Raw genomic sequence first — 20,537 nt, forward strand, 5'->3', positions numbered from 1 at the left:
CGACCTGAAATGTCAACCATTCCTTCTTAGGTTTAGTTTAGAGATACAGCGTGGAAACATGCCCTATCGGACTACCGGGCGATCCCCGCAGATTAACGGCACGGTGGCGCAGCGGTAGAGTTGCTGCCTTACAGTGAATGCAGCGCCGGAGACTCAGGTTCGATCCTGACTACGGGCGGCATCTGTACGGAGTTTGCACGTTCTCCCCGTGACCTGCGTGGGTTTTCTCCGAGATCTTCGGTTTCCTCCCACACTCCAAAGACGTGCAGGTATGTAGGTTAATTGACTGGGTAAATGTAAAAATTATCCCTAGTGGGTGTAGGATAATGTTAATGTGCGGGGATCGCTGGGCGGCGCGGACCCGGTGGGCCGAAGGGCCTATGTCTGCACTGTATCTCTAAATCTAAATCTACTCTATACCCACTAGGGTCTTTTAAAAAAAATATTGACCAAGCCAATTAACCTACAAACCTGTACGTCTTTGGAGTGCGGGAGGAAACCGAAGATCTCGGAGAAAACCCATGCAGGTCACGGGGAGAACGTACAAACTCCGTACAGACGGCGCCCACAGTCGGGATCGAACCCAGGTCTCCGGCGCTGCATTCGCTGTAAGGCGGCAACTCTACTGCTGAGTCACCGTGCCTTCTCTCCAGAGATGCTGCCTGTCCCGCTGAGTTACTCCAGCATTTTGGTGACAGATGGTTCTGCAGAAATGCACACCACGTAATTAAACATAAAAGATAATGAAGGATAATGAAGGTAACAGGAGGGTAAACATCCGCTTCCCAACATGGGTGGCTCCCCCTCAACTTCTAACTACCGTCAGAAAATACGCTAATCGGTCATCCCCAGAGATGATTCTGTTGCCGATGGTTTCCTGCCCGCTCCCAGGAGGTAATTACCTTCCCAACTGCCCTGCTGACCGGTGTGAGCCAGTGGTGATCCGCCACTGCACGCCTGCTATTTCCCACGTGCCTGCAACTCGTCTGCGAACAGCATTCCAGAAAATGGTTCCAACATCAAATCATCTTAGCATTTGGTTCTTAGCTTAGTAAACTCATCCTCGGAGGGACCTTCCACTCAACAGATTACGGCTGCCCAGTTTTCTACACAAGCGTTAACTTTTAATTTTGAGGCTCAGTGGCGCAACAAGTAGTTCACAAATTCTACGAGCGGTATTAGGCCATTCGGCCCATCGAGTCTACTACGCCATTCAATCAGAATAAAGAGGAGGCCATTTAAAACTGAGATGAGAAAAAACTTTTTCACCCAGAGAGTTGTGAATTTGTGGAATTCGCTGCCACAGAAGGCAGTGGAGGCCGATTCACTGGATGGATTTAAAAGAGAGTTAGATAGAGCTCTAGGGGCTAGCAGAATCAAGGGGTATGGGGAGAAGGCAGGCACGGGTTACTGATTGTGGATGATCAGCCATGATCACAATGAATGGCGGTGCTGGCTCGAAGGGCCAAGTGCCTCCTCCTGCACCTATTTTCTATGTAAGTAACACAGCGAGCAGGCAGAGATTTGACTTTCCCCATGGAGGCCTCTTTAGACATTGGCAGGCATACAACAAGCATATATTACGTGTGCATTTATCAGACCAGATTGGCGATACTGCCAGAGAGGGCTGCAAAGCCTCTCCATCCATCGCCACTCCCCAAAACCATTTGTCTGGGATATTCGATCTTTAAAAGAACACAATTGTTTGTTTGGAGGAGATTTCCAGGTTTTCCTAGTTCCACAAACTCTCTACGTAGGACGAGTCTGTGCAGATAGGAACTGCAGATGCCGGTTTACACTGAAGGTCGACACAAAATGCAGGAGTAACTCAGCAGGACAGGCAGCATCTCTGGAGAGAAGGAATGGGCGACGTTTCGGGTCGAGACCCTTCTTCAGACTGACAGGTCATGGAACTAGGCGTACCTGGAAATCGCCTCTCGGTCCATCTTAGACGACCTGATGCCCTCCAAACCTTTCCTTCCACCTTTGGATGTCATGCACAGTAGATCTTCGGAAAGTTTTGAATTATAAATAACTTGCAAATTAATCTTCTTTGATACAAATTCACGGACATCATTGGGCTGGTTCGAAGAAAGGAAGGGGATTGTTGGGTTGGCGTTCTGTTTAGTCTTGCTTAGAGATACAGCGGGCTAACAGGCCCTTCGGCCCACCAAGTCCACACCAACCAGTGATCCCTGCACATTAACACTTTCCTGCACGCACTAGGGACAATATTTCACTTAAGCCAAGCCAATTGGCCGACAAACCTTGAGCTCTTGGGAGGAAACCACAGATCTTGGAGGAAACCTATGGAGGTCACGGGGAGAACGTACAGACAGCACCCGTAGTCAGGATCGAACCCGGGTCTCTGGCGCTGTGAGGCAGCAACTCTACCGCTGCGCCACCGTGCAACCCTGTTGGTATACATAATAAAGTTCTTCTGCAATTCAGACAGGGAGAAGTCAAAGTCTCCCAATATTAATTACAACCAAGGTATAATCTACATCACCTGGCTGCCACTGAGTGCAAATAACAGATGGATCCCAGCAGTAAAACAAGAACTTGCCATTCCACAAGATATAGCAGAATCAGGCCATTTGGCCCTTCGAGTCTGCTCCACCATTAAATCATGGCTGATCTATTTTTCCCTGTCAAACCCATTCTCCTGCTGTCACCCCATAACCTCAATGCCCGTACTCATGAAGGTCCTATCCATCTCTGCTTCAAAAACGTGTACTGACCTCCCCACCACTGAAGAGACCCATAAGAGGCACCGTCTCAAAAAGGCAGCCGGCATCATCAGAGACCCATACCACCCTGGCCAGACTCGCATTTCACCCGTGCCATCGGGACGAAGGTACAGGAGCCTGAAAACTGGAACGTCCAGGAACAACTTCTTCCCTGCAACCATCAGGCAATCGAACACTACGGCCTCCAACTAAACTCCAAACTAGCTTTAAGAAAATAACTGCAGATGCTGGTACAAATCGAAGGTATGTATTCACAAAATGCTGGAGTAATTCAGCGGGTCAGGCAGCATCTCAGGAGAGAAGGAATGGGCAACGTTTCGGGTCGAGACCCTTCTTCAGACAGATCCAAACTATCTTTGTTCTACGACCAATTTTGGATTTTGTTTTTTGTACTACTTTTTTTTAAGTAACCGAAAAGTTCGATGAATATGGCATTTACTGAGTGCCATGATCCTATAGAAGTGCATCAAATCGTGAGAGGAATAGATCGGGTAGATGCACAGTCTCGCCCAGTGTAGGGGAATAGAGGACCAGAGGACATAGGATTAAGGTGAAAGGGAAATGATTTAATAGGAATCTGAGGGGTAGCTTTTTCCACACAGAGGGTGGTGGGTGTATGGAACAAGCTGCCAGAGGAGGTAGTAGAGGCAGGGACTATCCCAACGTTTAAGAAACAGACAGGCACATGGATAGGACAGGTTTGGAGGGATATGGGCCAAGCGCAGGCAGGTGGGAATAGGATAGCTGGGACATGTTGGCCGGTGTGGGCAAGTTGGGCAGAAAGGCCTGTTTCCACACTCTATCACTCTGACCTGTTGTGCTGCTGCAAGTAAGAATTGAATTGAATCAGCCTGAAGAAGGGTCTCGACCCGAAACGTCACCCATTCCTTCTCTCCCGAGAGGCTGCCTGACCCGCTGAGTTACTCCAGCATTTTGTGTCTACCTTCGATTCAAACCAGCATCTGCAGTTTTTTTCCCCTAGATACTTTTCCTAGAATTGAATTGAAGTTTGGGACATATGACAATAAAACACTCTTGACACTATTCGGCCAACATGGAAATAGCAGGCAAACCATTGTACTAATTCCTTGCTGTTTGAAACTTGACCCAAAATGTCACCTATTCCTTTTCTCCAGAGATGCTGCCTGACCCGCTGAGTTACTCCAGCACTCTGTCGTCTTCTTCTTGCGTTTGAGGCAGCAGGAGTTATGTGCCGGCCTCCAGGCGCTGTAGCCAGTGCAATGTGCTGTTGTCGAGGGCCGTGAGGTCTACCCCTCCACCAGGGGGACGGAGGACAGTGCAGTCGACAATGCCGTGCTGCGCTGTTTGCTGGTCTGCCCCACACACGTAGGCTGCTGATGGACGCAACCCCCAACGATGCATGTTGGCGTTGAACCGGCCGACCCCTGTGTGGAGCCGGTTCAGGGCGACCCACTCTTTGCGGGGTGTGTCCGAGCCGGGAGTGGCTGTGGTGTTCGGTGCGACGGTGAATCGAGGAGGTGGCGATGTCTGTTCCCAGCTGGTTCTCCATGCTCCTAGTATGTTGAAACCGGAGCCACAGAGGGTCGCTGCGTGACGGGAGAAAGGGTGATGAGATGACAGTCGTTGAGGCCCCAGTTGCTGTGAATCCTGGGCGAGGTGGTGCAAAGGATGTTTGGCAAAGGTCCGATGGAGCCTTGCACACCAGCCTATGAGTGAAGAACTCTCTGCGAAGCTTGGCGGGTGGGATACCTGCGAGCACCAGCAGGGGATCCGTGGGAGTAGGGCGTAGGCAGCCGGTGATGATCCACATGGTGTCGTTGAGGGTGGCGTCTAGCTTGCTGGTGTGAGCGCTGCGGCACCGTGCTGGGTCGGCGTACTCAGCGGCGCTGTACACGAGTGCAAGAGCACTGGTTCCAAGAGTAGATGTCCTGGCGCCCCATGACGATCCGGCCAAGCAACGCAGGAGGTTGTTCCGTGCCGAGACTTTAGCGCTGAGAGCTTCAAGGTGTTGCTTGTTGGTCAGCTGCTGATCTAGTTTCACCCTGAGATATGTAGGAAATGGGTTGTAGGGTAGGGGTGACCCATTGAGGGCGACGGTTAGCTGGCGTTGAGCTTCCTTGTTGTTCAGGTGAAAGGCCGTTGCGGTGGTTTTTGCCATACTCAGTTTTAGTCTCCAGGTCTTCAGGTAGCCCGCGACAAGTTCCATATCCGCCGAGAGCACATCCTCAACATTTGACCAGCTCCTGTCCGAGTGCAGTAGGGCCAAGTCATCTGCGTATCCATACTGGCGTGAGGTCGTGCGTGGCAGATCGCTGTTGTCGAGTTTGAAGAGCATGGGGGCCAGTACCTTGGGGTCTCCGTTTCTTAGGCGTCGCAGTCGGCTAGATCGGGGGCGATGTTGTCGACCTCCCCGTGGTGAGCACGGTCAACTGACCAGTCAGTCGAACGACAACAGAGACAGCAGAAGCACTCTGTGAAACGTCACCTATCCACATTCTCCAGAGATGCTGCCCGACCCACTGAGTTACTCCAGCACTCTGTGAAACGTCACCTATCCATGTTCTCCACAGATGCTGCCTGACCCGCTGAGTTACTCCAGCACTCTGTGAAACGTCACCTATCCATGTTCTCCACAGATGCTGCCTGACCCGCTGAGTTACTACAGCTTTTTGTGACTAATTAAGATATTCCTTTGTTTGATTGGCAAGTGGAGGGTTTGTTGGATGTGATTCGGTATCTTGGGAGTACAGAATCAAAACAGCTGTTTAAATTGACTCCAAGCCACGAAACTGCACCACTCTAAAGCAACGACACTGAAATTCACATCCAAGATGAGCTTTGAATACAGAACAGTACAGCACAGGAACAGGCCCTTCGGCCCACTATGTCTGTGCTGAACGTGATGTATAGCTGGTAGACACAAAAATCTGGAGTAATTCAGCGGGTCAGGCAGCATCTCTGGAGAGAAGGAATGGGTGACATTTCGGGTCGAGACCCATCTTCAGACTGAATCAGTCTGAATTTTGGTCAGTCTGGTCTCAACCCAATGGCAGGACTGTCATATGTTGAAAGACTGGAGCGACTAGGCTTGCATACACTGGAATTTAGAAGGATGAGAGGGGATCTTATTGAAACGTATAAGGTTATTAAGGGGTTGGACACGTTAGAGGCAGGAAACATGTTCCCAATGTTGGGGGAGTCGAGAACAAGGGGCCACAGTTTAAGAATAAGGGGTAGGCCATTTAGAACTGAGATGAGGAAAAACTTTTTCAGTCAGAGAGTTGTAAATCTGTGGAATTCTCTGCCTCAGAAGGCAGTGGAGGCCAATTCTCTGAATGCATTCAAGAGAGAGCTAGATAGAGCTCTTAAGGATAGCGGAGTCAGGGAGTATGGGGAGAAGGCAGGAACGGGGTACTGATTGAGAATGATCAGCCATGATCACATTGAATGGCGGTGCTGGCTTGAAGGGCCGAATGGCCTACTCTTGCGCCTATTGTCAATTGTCTATTGAGTTGCTGCCTGACCCACTGAGTTACTCCAGCATTTTGTGTCTACCTTCAATTTAAACCAGCATCTACAGTGCACCTTCCTACACATGATGCATAGCTGAACCGATCTCATCTGCCTGCACTTGGCCCATTCCCTGCATTTCCTTGTGCTTATCCAAACGTTTCTTACATGCCACGATCGTATCTGCCCCAGTCTCCGCCACCACCCCTGGCAATGCGTTCCAGGCCCCCACCACCATCTGTGTATAAAATCAAACTGAGTCTGAAGAAGGGTCTCGACCCAAAACATCACCCATTCCTTCTCTCCAGAGATGCTGCCTGACCCGCTGAGTTACTCCAGCATTTGTGTCTATCATCGGTTTAAACCAGCGTCTGCAGTTCCTTCCCACACAAAAAAAAAAAATTACTTGCTCAACACATCTCAAGTAAACATTTCTCCATCTCACCTTATAGCTAAAGGCCTCCAGTGGTGGGAATTTCCACCCCGAGAAATACTAAATGCTGGAGTCAAAAGATTAGGGTAGACAGTCAGAGCCTTATTCCACCAGATGGAAAAACAAAATCAAATAGCAGAGCTCAAAGCAGATTGGGAAATCAGAATGGGTGGTTTGTGCTTGGTGGCAAAGGCAGCTAGGCACATGGATGGTGGCATTTAACTGGCTTTTGGAAGAGCACATGTATATGCAGGGAATGGAGGAATCTGGATTACGTGCAGGCAGGTGAGAGTTGGTCTTGGTATCATGTTTGGCACAGATATCGTGAGCTGAAGGGCCTGTTCTCTAGACTTTACTTTAGAAACATAGAAACATAGAAACATAGAAACATAGAAAATAGGTGCAGGAGTAGGCCATTCGGCCCTTCAAGCCTGCACCGCCATTCAATATGATCATGGCTGATCATTCAGCTCAGTAGCCTGTACCTGCCTTCTCTCCATACCCCCTGATCCCTTTAGCAAAAAGGGCCACATCTAACTCCCTCTTAAATATAGCCAATGAACTGGCCTCAACTACCTTCTGTGGCAGAGAATTCCACAGACTCACCACTCTCTGTGTGAAGAAATGTTTTCTCATCTCTGTCCTAAAAGACTTCCCCCTTATCCTTAAGCTGTGACCCTTGGTTCTGGACTCCCCCAACATCGGGAACAATCTTCCCGCATCTAGCCTCTCCAACCCCTTAAGAATTTTATATGTTTCTATAAGATCCCCCCTCAGTCTTCTAAATTCCAGCGAGTACAAGCCCAGTCTATCCAGTCTTTCTTCATATGAAAGTCCCACCATCCCAGGGATCAATCTAGTGAACCTTCTCTGTACTCCCTCTATGGCAAGAACGTCTTTCCTCAGGTTAGGAGACCAAAACTGCACACAATACTCCAGGTGCGGTCTCACCAAGGCCCTGTACAACTGCAGCAGAACCTCCCTGCTCCTAAACTCAAATCCTCTTGCTATGAATGCCAACATACCATTCGCTTTCTTCACTGCCTGCTGCACCTGTATGCTTGCTTTCAATGACTGGTGCACCATGACACCCAGGTCACGTTGCATCTCCCCTTCTCCCAATCGGTCACCATTCAGGTAATACTCTGCTTTCCTGTTCTTGCCGCCAAAGTGGATAACCTCACATTTATCCACATTATATTGCATCTGCCATGCATTTGCCCACTCGCCTAATCTATCCAAGTCACTCTGCAGCCTCCTAGCATCCTCCTCGCAGCTAACGCTGCCACCCAGCTTCGTGTCATCCGCAAACTTAGAGATGTTGCATTCAATTCCCTCGTCCAAATCATTAATATACACTGTAAATAACTGGGGTCCCAGCACTGAGCCTTGCGGTACCCCACTTGTCACTGCCTGCCATTCCAAAAAGGACCCGTTTATTCCTACTCTTTGCTTCATGTCCGCCAACCAATTTTCTAGAGATACAACGTGGAAGATACAGCCCTTCCACCCACCGAGTCCACACAGAACAGCGGTCACCACACAAGCACTATCCCACACACCAGGGACAATTTACAGAAGCCAATTAACCTACAAATCTACATGTCTTTGGAGTGTTGGAAGAAACCGGAGTATGGGGGGTCACAGGGAGAATGCACAAGCTCCGTACAGACAGTGCCCGTAATCGGGATCGAACCCGGGTCTCTGGCGCAGTAAGGCAGCAACTCTACCGCTACGCCACCGTGCCGTACTACGGTCCTTGTGTTAGAGTCATAGAGTGATACAGTGTGGAAACAGGCCCTTCGGCCCAACAATGTCCCAGCTACCCTAGTCCCACCTGCCTGCACTTGGTCCATATCCTTCCAAACCTGTCCTATCCATGTACCTGTCCAACTGTTTCTTAAACGATGGGATAGTCCCAGCCTCAACTACCTCCTCTGGCAGCTTGTTCCATACACCCACCACTCTGTGTGTGAAAAAGTTACCTCTCTGATTCCAATTGAATCTTTTCCCCTTCACCTTGAACCTATGTCCTCTAGTCCTCGATTCCCCTACTCTGTGCAAGAGACTGTGTGTATCTGCCTGATCTAGTCCTCTCATGATTTTGTATACCTCTATAAGATCTCCCCTCATCCTCCTGCGCTCCATGGAATAGAGACCCAGCCTACTCAACCTCCCCCGATAGCTCACACCCTCTAGTCCTGGCAACATCCTCGTAAATCTTTTCTGAACCCTTTGTTGTACTAAGGGAGGGGGGGGGGGGGGGGGGGGGGTACAGGAAGATAAGTTACTTGGAAGGCCCTAATCTAACTTCACATCTAGCTTTCCAGTTCAAGAATCACCAAAAACCACTCGACCAGACAGAAGACCAGTGGAACAACAAAGGCAAAGGTATCTCTTCATCCAGTCATTGACAATGGATACACACCTACACAAGTTCAAGACACTTGCCAACGTGCCAGTCTTGAACTGGAGAGGTAATTTAACTTCAACAACAGTACAAAATGATGGGAAAAAAGTCCTCGAATGCAGGGATAAAGCTCATTCAAAATAACCAAAGGTTACATCAAATAAAGAACCCAACTTCAGGGCTACCAACTTACCTGCAAATCCAAACACACACACACACACAAGGCCAATGAAGTGAACATCACCTGACTCCAATCTCCACACATTCCATTTAATTCAGTTGCCTGTTCAAGCTTCAACAAGCAAAAATAATCAAGAAAAGAGTCACAACAAAACTCTCCTCACTCATTTACCATACCTGTTTTTGTGTTACAATGGGCAACACCACTTCTTGTTCACCTCCCTTGAGCTTAACTGCCAATTGGAAATAAAAGTGGCTCCCAACAATCCCGTTATCAACGCTGTGCTAAAACATGTGGATTCACTTTTGGAAATGTTAAAACATCAGAAGGTTTTACCACAGTTGGCTTATTCTGGCCCCGAAGTGAAAGTTCCTTTGTTCAATGCACAAGTCATCTGATTATAGCACACTGTTCAAACAATTGCATCATTCCAACTGCACATGAAGGGTCTCCTGTTCTAAATGGGATCCTGATTGAAGCAAACCATGTCTCAGCAACCAATTACTGGCATTGAGATTAATCAATGTTGGTGTCAGCTGCAAAAACATTGAGATTGGTCAATTAAGAACATTTCCCACCTTTGTTATGGTCTTCCTACATCTTTATCTTTTAAAGATAAACGGCCTGCACGTGTATTCACATTAAACACCGTCCACAAAGTGCATATGAGAGTTATTAACACTTATTTAATCATCCTTATATTTTGTGCGTAAGAAAAGCTTAGAATGTGATTCCACCGGGAGGGCAGCCTTGCCAACAGGCCGTCTCGTCCTTTTCTTTCTTTGTTGTTTATTAATTTGTTGTTAAATGTATGTTTTAGTGTATCTTTAGCTTTGTATTATGTGGGGGGTGGGGTGGGTGTGTGTGTGTATGGGGGGTGGGGTGTCGGGTGTATGTGTGTGGGGGGTTGTGTGTGTGGGGTGTGTGTGTGGAGGGTGTGTGTGTGTGGGGTGGGGGTGTGTGTGTGGGGGGGGTGTGTGGGTGTGTGTGTGTGTGGGGTGTGTGTGTGTGTGGGGTGTGTGTGTGTGGGGGGGTGTGTGTGTGTGGGGGGTGTGTGTGGGGTGTGTGTGTGGGGTGTGTGTGTGTGTGGGGTGTGTGTGTGTGTGGGGGGTGTGTGTGTGTGTGGGGGTGTGTGTGTGTGGGGTGTGTGTGTGGGGTGTGTGTGTGTGTGTGGGGTGTGTGTGTGGGGGTGTGTGTGTGGGGGGGGTGTGTGTGTGGGGGTGTGTGTGTGTGGGGTGTGTGTGTGTGTGTGGGGGGTGTGTGTGTGTGTGGGGGTGTGTGTGTGTGGGGGGTGTGTGTGGGCAGGGTCCGCGGGAGAATAAAGAGGAAAGAAGACAAGACTGTATTGCCTTCCATCACAGTGAGGAATGTTGGGGCTCGCTGTGGTGGATGTTTATGTTAACGTTTATATAGTTGTGTGTCTTGTTGCATTTTTTCTGGTATGACTGTATAGTAAATCAAATTTCACTGCACCTTAACTGGTACAGGTGACAATAAATGACCATTGGACCATTGATTACCATGTGCATTATGGTGGGAGGTTGAAAGGAGACAGTGATGAGGTGACTGTTCCTTACATTCTGTTACATGAAGGGCTAAATACAATAAATCAGATAGATTTACTCAGAACAGTTTTTGTAGACATATTAGGGGCGGCACGGTGGCGCAGTGGTAGAGTTGCTGCCTCACAGCGCCAGAGACCCGGGTTCGATCCCGACTACGGGCGCCGTTTGTACGGAGTTTGTACGTTCTCCCAGTGACCTGCGTGGGTTTTCTCCGAGATCTTCGGTTTCCTCCCACACTCCAAAGACGTGCAGGTTTGTAGGCTAATTGGTTTGGTGTCATTGTAAATTGTCCTTAGTGCGTGTAGGATAGCGTTAATGTGTGGGGATCGCTGGTCGGCGCGGACTTAGTGGGCCGAAGGGCCTGTTTCCGCGCTGTGTCTCCAAACTAACCTAAATGCACTTGGGATATTGTGCATTGAGTATTAGAGGATTGTGTTCAGTTTTGGACACCATGCTCTTGGAAAGATGTCAAACTGGAAAGGGAGCAGAAAAGATTTACCCAGATGTTTCCAGGGCTCGAGGGCCTGAGCTACAGGGAGAGAGAGGTTGAGCAGGCTAGGACTCAATTCCTTCAAGCGCAGGAGAATGAGGGGCGATCTGAAAGAGGTGGAACAAAATCATGAGAGAAATAGATGGGGTAGATGTGCATTATAGTGGGAGGTTGAAAGGGCACAATAGAAACATAGAAAAATAGGTGCAGGAGTAGGCCATTAGGCCCTTCGAGCCAACACCGCCATTCAATATGATCATGGCTGATCATCTAAAATCAGTATTCCATTCCTGCTTTTTCCCCATATCCCTTAATTCCTTTACCCCTAAGAGCTCTATCTAACACTCCCTTGAAAACATCCAGTGAATTGTCCTCCACTGCCTTCTGTGGCAGAGAATTCTGGGTGAAAAAGTTTTTCCCCATCTCAGTCCTAAGTGGCCTACCCCATCCAGCACCACCATTCAATGTGATCATGGCTGATCATTCTCAATCAGTACCCCGTTCCTGCCTTCTCCCCATTCCCCTGACTCCACTATCCTTAAGAGCTCTATCTAGCTCTCTCTTGAATGCATTCAGAGAATTGGCCTCCACTGCCTTCTGAGGCAGAGAATTCCACAGATTTACAACTCTCTGACTGAAAATGTTTTTCCTCATCTCCGTTCTAAATGGCCTACCCCTTATTCTTAAACTGTGACCCCTGGTTCTGGACTCCCCCAACATCGGGAACACTTTTCCTGCATCTAGCCTGCCCAATCCTTTAAGATTTTTATATGTTTCTATTGGATAATAATAATAAGATGGGATTCCTGTCATTCTGAATATGATTTGCAATAATCAACAAAAATGAAAATTAAAATGAAAAAACTTTGAACATCTAGTTATTAACTTTTTAGTGATGGTGGTGGGTGTTTGTAACGAGATAGTCGAGGCAGGTACAATCACAACGTTCAAAAAACATGGGCAGGTACATGGATAGGGCAGGTTTAGAGGGATATGGGCCAAACACAGGCAGGTGGGACTGTGTGTAGATGGGGCATGTTGGTTGGTGTTGTTGTGATATTGTAAGGACTACTTTGTTGTATCACAAGGACTACTTTGTTTGCCCGCGTAGTAACATGTATATAAGAGAATGACGTGATGTTGGTGGTCACTTGATGTTGGTTATTCACATTTTAAAGTTTAAACCTCTCTCCTAGGGAGGGAGGGAAGGGGAGGAGGGAGAATAAGGGGGGGTGAGGGGGATGGAGTGGGGGGGAGAGGGGGGAGAGGGGGTGGGTGGAGGGAGGGGGAGGGGCGGTGGAGGGAGGGGGAGGGGAGGGTGGGTGGAGGGAGAGGCGGAGGGGGGGTTGAGGGAGGGGGGGTTGAGGGAGGGGGGGTTGAGGGAGGGGGGGTTGAGGGAGGGGGGGTTGAGGGAGGGGGGGTTGAGGGAGGGGGGGTTGAGGGAGGGGGGGGTTGAGGGAGGGGGGGGTTGAGGGAGGGGGGGTTGATGGGAGGGGGGGTTGAGGGAGGGGGGGTTGAGGGAGGGGGGATTGAGGGAGGGGGGGTTGAGGGAAGGGGGGTTGAGGGAAGGGGTTGAGGGAGGGGGGTTGAGGGAGAGGGGGTTGAGGGAGGGGGGGTTGAGGGAGGGGGGGTTATGGGAGGGGGGGTTGAGGGAGGGGGGTTGAGGGAAGGGGGTTGAGGGAGGGGGGGTTGAGGGAGGGGGGGTTGAGGGAGGGGGGTTGGGGGAGGGGGAGGGGGGGTTGGGGGAGGGTGGGGGAGGTGGGGGAGGGTGGGGGGGAGAGAGGAGAGGAGGAGGAGAGGGTGCTGCACCAATGCAGGAGAGGTTTAGGCCCAACGGGTCCAGTTTGTCTAGTCACTCTATATTTTTCATCGAGGTAATGCATTGTAGTTCATCAGTCCGTCAGTCAGACAAATGCCCTCGATGGGGTTGATGTGAATTGAACAGTAAACTAGCTGATGGAAGGACAATTGATCTACAGCTCGCTTGCGAAACAAAGCTTTTCCATTGTACCTCAGTATACGTGACAGTAATAAACCAAGCCTAAACCTAGTTTTCCTAAATAAAGCTGTTACATGTTTCCCATTAATATATTTTATAAGATTCCAGAATTTTTGTTATTTTTTCCCCATCTTATCAATGTGGGAAACACAAACTAAAGGCATGGGCTGAACCAACGAGAAGCCTACATACTTGTCTTGTTATTGTTGGCAATGAGTTTCTAAACAGAGCAGCTGTTGAATGACTGTGGGAATTTGAAGAAATGCAGGAACAATACAGAGGGTTTATAAACTTCGATACGTCTTTACCCAGAAAGTCAAATTGCAAATTTACTCGTCAGTCTACAAACAGGAGCGGTGGCGCAGCGGTAGATTTGCTGCCTTGCAGCGCCAGAGACCCGGGTTCGATCCTGACTACGGGTGCTGTCTGTACGGAGCATGTACCTTCTCCCCGTGACCTGCGTGGGTTTTCTCCAGGTGCCCCGGTTTCCTCCCACACTCCAACGATGTACAGTTTTGCAGGCTAACTGGCTTGGGTAAAATTGTAAATTGTCCTGAGTGTGTGTAGGATAGTGTGCAGGGATCGCTGGTCGGCATTGTCTCAGTGGGCCGAAGGGCCTGTTTCCACGCTGTATCTCTAAACTAAACTAAAGGAGTGGATACCAGGTGGAGCCTTCAGCTTAGTTTAGAGATACAGCGAGGAAACAGGCCCTTCGGCCCACAGGGTCCATGCTGACCTGCGATCCCCGCACATTAACATTATCCTACACACACTAGGGACAATTTTTACATTTATCAACCCAATTAACCTACAAACCTGCACGTCTTTGGAGTGTGGGAGGAAATTGAAGATCTCGGAGAAAACCCATGCAGGTCACGGGGAGAACGTACAAACTCCGTACAGACAGCGCCCGTAGTCAGGATGGAACCCGTGTCTCCGGCGCTGCATTCGCTGTAAGGCGGCAACTCTACCGCTGCGCCACCGTGCCGCCCAAGTGAAGTGGTGTTGTAAGGATAATGGATACTTGGTCAAGGCAACACATAAACAATTCACTCACCCTTCAAAATTCTGCCCATAATTTGATAATAGCTTTGTGATTTAGAGTCATGGTGTTACACAGCATTGAAAATGGGCCTTCGGCCTAACTTGCCCATGGCCATTTACGTTAGCCCCTAAGCTCAAGACAGGAGCAGAATTAGGCCATTCGCCCGGTTAAGTCTGCTCCTTCATTTGATCACGACTGATCTATTTTTTCCCTCTCAACTAGGGTTGCCAACTGTCCCCTATTAGCCGGGACATCCCGTATTTTGGGCTAAATTAGTTTGTCCCCTATGGGACCGCCCTTATCCCGTATTAGACCCGGGGGGGGGGGGCGCTGTAGGCCCTGACACTGTAGGCCCGGACACTGTAGGCCAGTGGGCCGCTGTAGGCCCAGACAGTGTAGGCTAACGGAGTGTGTTCGAGGAGCGGGGCCGAGTTTGTTCGCCTAACGGAGGTTGCTTTGCAACCCGTCTCCCGGCCCGGGCAGCCGCCATTGGTGGAGCGGGAGCACGTGGCCACTGGCTGGGTGAGGTCATGTGGGGCGCGGGGCGGTGACGTCACCCCTTGTCCCTTATTTAGGAGTGAGGAAGTTGGCAACCCTACTCTCAACCACAATGACTTGGCCTCCACGGCCGTCTGTGGCAATGAATTCCACAGATTCACCACCCACTGGCTCCTCGTCTCCACTCTACGGGTGCGTCCTTTTATTCTGCGCCTCTCCACACGTCAAGCTTTCCTTCTTCCCACCCCTGCTGTCAGTCTGAAGAAGGGTCCCCTTCCAAAAATTCACCTTTCCATGTTCTCCAGGGATGCTGCCTGACTCCCTGAGCTACTCCAGCACTTTGTGTCTTTTTTTGTAAACCAGCATCTGCAGTTCCTTTTTTCTAGATTTCGGTTTAGGTTCATTACTAACCAAATGTGCCGAAGTACAGTGAAAAACAGATCAGATACCATACATAAGTACAATCAGTCTCCTCCCACATCACAAAGACGCGTGGGTTTGTAGGTGAGTTGGCCTCTTTAAATAGTTTCGTGCGCAGGGAGTGGATGTGGAAGTGTGGTAATAGAGAACTGCTATTGGCTTATTATTATCACGCGATCGATGGTAAGAATGGACTCAGTGGGCCGAAGGGCCTGTTTCCCTGCTGCATCTCTAAAACTAAACCTCTCTAACCAGTCTGAAGAAGGGACCTTATCCATAGAACGTCACCTATCCATGTTCTTCAGAGATGCTGCCTGGCCTGCTGAATTACTCCGGCACTTTGTGTCTTTTTTCCCCCAACCAGCATCTGCAGTTCGCTTGTTTCTCTAAATAGTTTCCCTGATATAGGAGGCTACCCTCCTATAAATGGCGGCACGGTGGCGCAGCGGTAGAGTTGCTGCCTCACAACGCCCGAGACCCGGGTTCGATCATGACCAAGGGTGCTGCCTGTACAGAGTTTGTACATTCTCCCCGTGACCGCATGGGTTTTCCCCGGGATCTCCGGTTTCCTCCCACACTCCAAAGATGTGTGGGTTTGTAGGTTAATTGGCATCGGTAAAAATTGTAAATTGTCCCTAGAGCGTAGGATAGAGTTAGCGTGCGGGAATGGATGGTTGGCGCGGACATGATGGGCCGAAGGGCCTTTTTCCATGCTGCATCTCTATGTATCTCTAAAACTACACATGGTGGCCACAAATTGCAAATGTGGTGAGGACAGTCGTACACCTTTGTTTCGTTTAGCATAGTTTAGTTTTTAGATACAGCGTGGAAACAGGCCCTTCGGCCCACCGAGTCCGAACTCTGACAATGTCCTGCACGCGCCAGGGACCAAAGCCAATTAACCGTCAAACCTGTGCGTCTTTGGAGTGCGGGCGGAAACCGGAGCACCAGCATAGCACACCATGTTCATAAGGTCATAAGTGATAGGAGCAGAATTAGGCCATTCGGCCCATCAAGTGCACTCCGTCATCCAATCATGGCTGATCTACCTAACCCCATTCTCCTGCCTTCTCCCCATAACCCCTGACACCAGTACTAATCAAGAATCTATCTATCTCTGCCTTAATAATACCCATAGACTTGGCCTCCACAGCCCTCTGTGGCGATGAATTCCACAGGTTCACCATCATGTATTGGCCGGTGTGAAAGTGCTGAGTCTAATTTAAACACTCCCCACCCACTCTTACTCCATTGACAAATGTGCTTCTTTTACTCAACTCCACAGTGCAGTGAACCAGATGTTTCAAGTTTATGTGGTTTTGACATAAATTGAAGAGATTCATTATTTTTCATCGAACCGCAAAGGCAGCCAAGTAAAGCTTGCTTTGGGTTACAACTATGGTCTTTATCAATAAATACAGGACCGGTTTATGGTTAGGACAGGTTTGGAGGGATATTGGAGGGAAAAATAGATCAGCCAAGATTGAATGCTCCGATGGGCCGAATGGCCTAATTTCTGCTCGTATGACGTATGAATCTATGAACTATAGATAAGTGATCAGAACTGCACACAGTATTCCAGTGGTGGCCCAGGCATTATTTTATGTAGTTCACAAATTCACAAGTTATAGTAGTAGAATTAGGCCATTCGGCCCATCGAGTCCACTCCGCCATTCAGTCATGGCTGTAATCCCATTTTCCTGCCTTCTCCCCATAACCCTTGACACCCGTACTAATCAAGAATTTGTCTGTCTCTGCCTCAAAAACATCCACTGACTTGGCCTCCACAGCCCTCTGCGACAATGAGTTCCACAGATTAACTACCCTCTGACTAAAGAAGTTCCTCCTCACCTCCCTTCTAAAAGAGCGCCCTTTAATTCTGAGGCTGTGACCTCTGGTGATAGACTCTCCCACCAGTGTAGGTGGGACTAGAGTAAATGGACACGTTGGCCGGTGTGGGCAAGTGGGCCGAAGGGCCTGTTTCCATGCTGCATCACTCTTATGACTACATCTTGCTGTACATAATCACCATCATACCAGAGTACAAGGATGTAAGAACAGTAGATTACACCGGGTAAGTACACAAGCGTCATCATGTTTCCAGATGCAAAGTCCTCTATTTTTTGCCGTAAACTGTACGCAAGATTTTACAAGTATTTAATTGGGTGTACAAGTACTTTCTAACTTCTTAAGAGTATGACTTTGTTCCACTTAAATGCTCTCAACAACCTTATTTCTGTGTCACCTTTAATTAAAATAAATTAATTGTAATGTTTCCATGTGCTCCTGAAGATATTGATTGTGTTTACTGGCATGGCAGCCCTCATATTCAAGTCCAAATGGAGGAACCTCAGGTACATTTGGACAGGTGAGATCTTCAGAACCAAGCTTGATCTTGCAAACACCTGACACCATGGAAGAAGGAACTGCAGGTGCTGGTTTAAACCGAAGATAGACACAAAAAGCTGGAGTAACTCAGCAGGACAATAAACAATAGACAATAGGTGCAGGAGTAGGCCATTCGGCCCTTTGAGCCAGCACCGCCATTCAATGTGATCATGGCTGATCATTCTCAATCAGTACCCCGTTCCTGCCTTCTCCCCATACCCCCTGACTCCGCTATCCTTAAGAGCTCTATCTAGCTCTCTCTTGAATGCATTCAGAGAATTGGCCTCCACTGCCTTCTGAGGCAAAGAATTCCACAGATTCACAACTCTCTGACTGAAAAAGTTTTTCCTCATCTCCGATCTAAATGGCCTACCCCTTATTCTTAAACTGTAGCCCCTGGTTCCGGACTCCCCCAACATTGGGAACATGTTTCCTGCCTCTAACGTGTCCAACCCCTTAATAATCTTATACGTTTCGATAAGACAGGCAGCATCTCTGGAGAGAAGGAATGGGTGACGTTTCGAGTCGAGACCCTTCTTCGGACTGGCTAGGGATAAGGGAAACGAGAGACATAGACGGTGATGTGGAGAGATAAAAAACAATGAATGAAAGATATGCAAAAAGTTAATGGTGATAAAGGAATCAGGCCATTGGTAGCTGTTTGTAGGGTGAAAACGAGAAGCTGGTGCGACTTGGGTGGGGGAGGGATGGAGAGAGAGCGGGAATGCCGAGGCTACCTGAAGTGAGATAAATCCAGCTTCATCCCACTGGGATAGGTACAAAGTCCTGGAGTAACTCAGTGGGACAGGCAGCATCTCTGGAGAACATGGATAGGTACAAAGTGCTGGAGTAACTCAGTGGGACAGGCAGCATCTCTGGAGAGCACGGAAAGGTACAAAGTGCTTGAGTAGCTCAGCGGGTCAGGCAGCATCTCTGGAGAACACGGGAAGGTACAAAGTGCTGGAGTAGCTCAGCGGGACAGGCAGCATCTCTGGAGAAGAAGGAATGGGTGACGTTTCGTGTCAAGACACTTCCTCGGACTCATGAGCCTATCCAAATGTTTCTGAGATGTCACTATTGCATCTTCTTAACCACCACCCCTTGCAGTGCACTCCAGGCACCAACCACCCTCTGCGTAAGGAAACGCTGCGCACATCTCCCTTGAGGTTGGAGAAAAGGATCTGACTAGGGTTGCCAACTTCCTCACTCCCAAATATGGGACAAAGGGCGACGTCACCGCCCCGCGCCCCACGCGACCTCACCCGGCCAGCAGCCACGTGCTCCCGCTCCACCAATGGCGGCCGCCATTGGTGGAGCGGGAGCACGTGGCCGCTGGCTGGGTGAGGTCGCGTGGGGCGCGGGGCGGTGACGTCGCCCTTTGTCCCTTATTTGGGAGTGAGGAAGTTGGCAACCCTACTAATACGGGACAAGGGCGGTCCCGTACGGGACGTACTAATTGAACCCAAAATATGGGATGTCCCGGCTAATACGGGACAGTTGTCAACCCTAGACGTGACTGCCTAACCCTATCTATGCCTCTCATAATTTGGTGCACTTCAGTCATGTCTACTCACAACCTCCGACATTCAAGAGAACCCCCCCCCCCAAAGTCTGTCCAACCTCTCCCTGGAGCTAATACCCCCTCGCCCCTCCTTAATCCAAAATTAACAACAGCAAGGAAGTGTAATTTGCACAGATTATAGAAATCTATAATTATGATTACAGTCTGAAGAAGGGTCTCGACCCGAAACGTCACCCATTCCTTCTCTCCTGAGATGCTGCCTGACCTGCTGAGTTACTCCAGCATTTTGTGAAATAAATACCTTCGATTTGTACCAGCATCTGCAGTTATTTTCTTATAGAAATCCCAGCTGCGTGCCCACACCAATGTAGAGAGCGAAGTTATCACAAAATGCTGGAGTAACTCAGCAGGACAGGCAGCATCTCTGGAGAGAAGGAATGGGTGACGTTTCTGGGTCGAGACCCTTCTTCAGACCAATGTAGAGACTCGTAAGTGAACGTGTTCTTTGAATGTGACAGGTTATTGAAGTCTGGCAACTCAGAAGTGTTACAACTCAATCATCTGATCAATCTCCCTGCTGTGTGCTGAACAGCACACCAGGGCGAACAGAATGAGAGGCACTAACCTGAAAGCCTTTTTTCCCTTGCGTTTTTCCAGATTATGTCCCATGCTTTGTTGGTGGAATCCTTGATGTGTTCACTGAAGGAACGTCGGAGCGGCGGTCTGCAGCGGCCAGCCATCAGCTACTTGGCACTCTGCTGAGTCCCACACACACGCACACAAACGCACATGCCAACACACAGCCTGGGTCTGTAACACTGCAGACTGAGAGAGGCACAGAGAGAGGGAGAGGGGGAGAGAGACAGAGAGACAGAGACAGAGACAGAGACAGAGACAGAGACAGAGACAGAGACAGAGACAGAGACAGAGACAGAGACAGAGACAGAGACAGAGACAGAGACAGAGACAGAGACAGACAGAAAGAGAGAGAAAATATTCACCAAAGACACCAGATGCAGAATCTACAGCGTGTCAGTAAAAAGGAACAGACTGGGTCAAAGCATTTCCTGATGTGGAGAGCTTGTTAGTAATCTGCTGACACCCTCCTCCACAAACCTCCCCCCCCCTCCCCTCCCCTCCCCTCCCCTCCCCTCCCCTCCAGTGTTCTGGGGTCAAGCCAGGCTGGAAAGGAAACAGCAATTCATAGGGGTGCCCCCTCCCATCCCCTCCCATCTCCTCTCCCCTCTCCTCTCCTCTCCTCCCCTTTCCCCTCTCCCCTCTCCCCTCTTCCCTCTCCCCCCTCCCATCCCCTCTCCCCTCCCTTCTCCTCCCCTCTCCCCTCCC

General features: G+C 49.4%; 1 protein-coding gene across 3 annotated transcripts in view; it reads right to left on the reverse strand.

Moving 5' to 3' along the window:
- Nucleotides 1-20,248, reverse strand: part of LOC144600005 (rho GTPase-activating protein 7) — a 110,594-nt gene extending 90,346 nt beyond the window's left edge. For all 3 annotated transcript variants that reach the window (XM_078411314.1, XM_078411315.1, XM_078411313.1), the window contains exon 1: nt 19,819-20,248. In XM_078411314.1, the coding sequence (XP_078267440.1) occupies nt 19,819-19,933 (115 nt within the window). In that variant the 5' untranslated portion in view covers nt 19,934-20,248. The remainder of the gene's footprint in view (nt 1-19,818) is intronic.
- Nucleotides 20,249-20,537: the final 289 nt, after the last annotated feature.

The sequence above is a fragment of the Rhinoraja longicauda genome, chromosome 14 (genome assembly GCF_053455715.1).
Source record: "Rhinoraja longicauda isolate Sanriku21f chromosome 14, sRhiLon1.1, whole genome shotgun sequence".
Classification (NCBI taxonomy): Eukaryota; Metazoa; Chordata; class Chondrichthyes; order Rajiformes; family Arhynchobatidae; genus Rhinoraja; species Rhinoraja longicauda.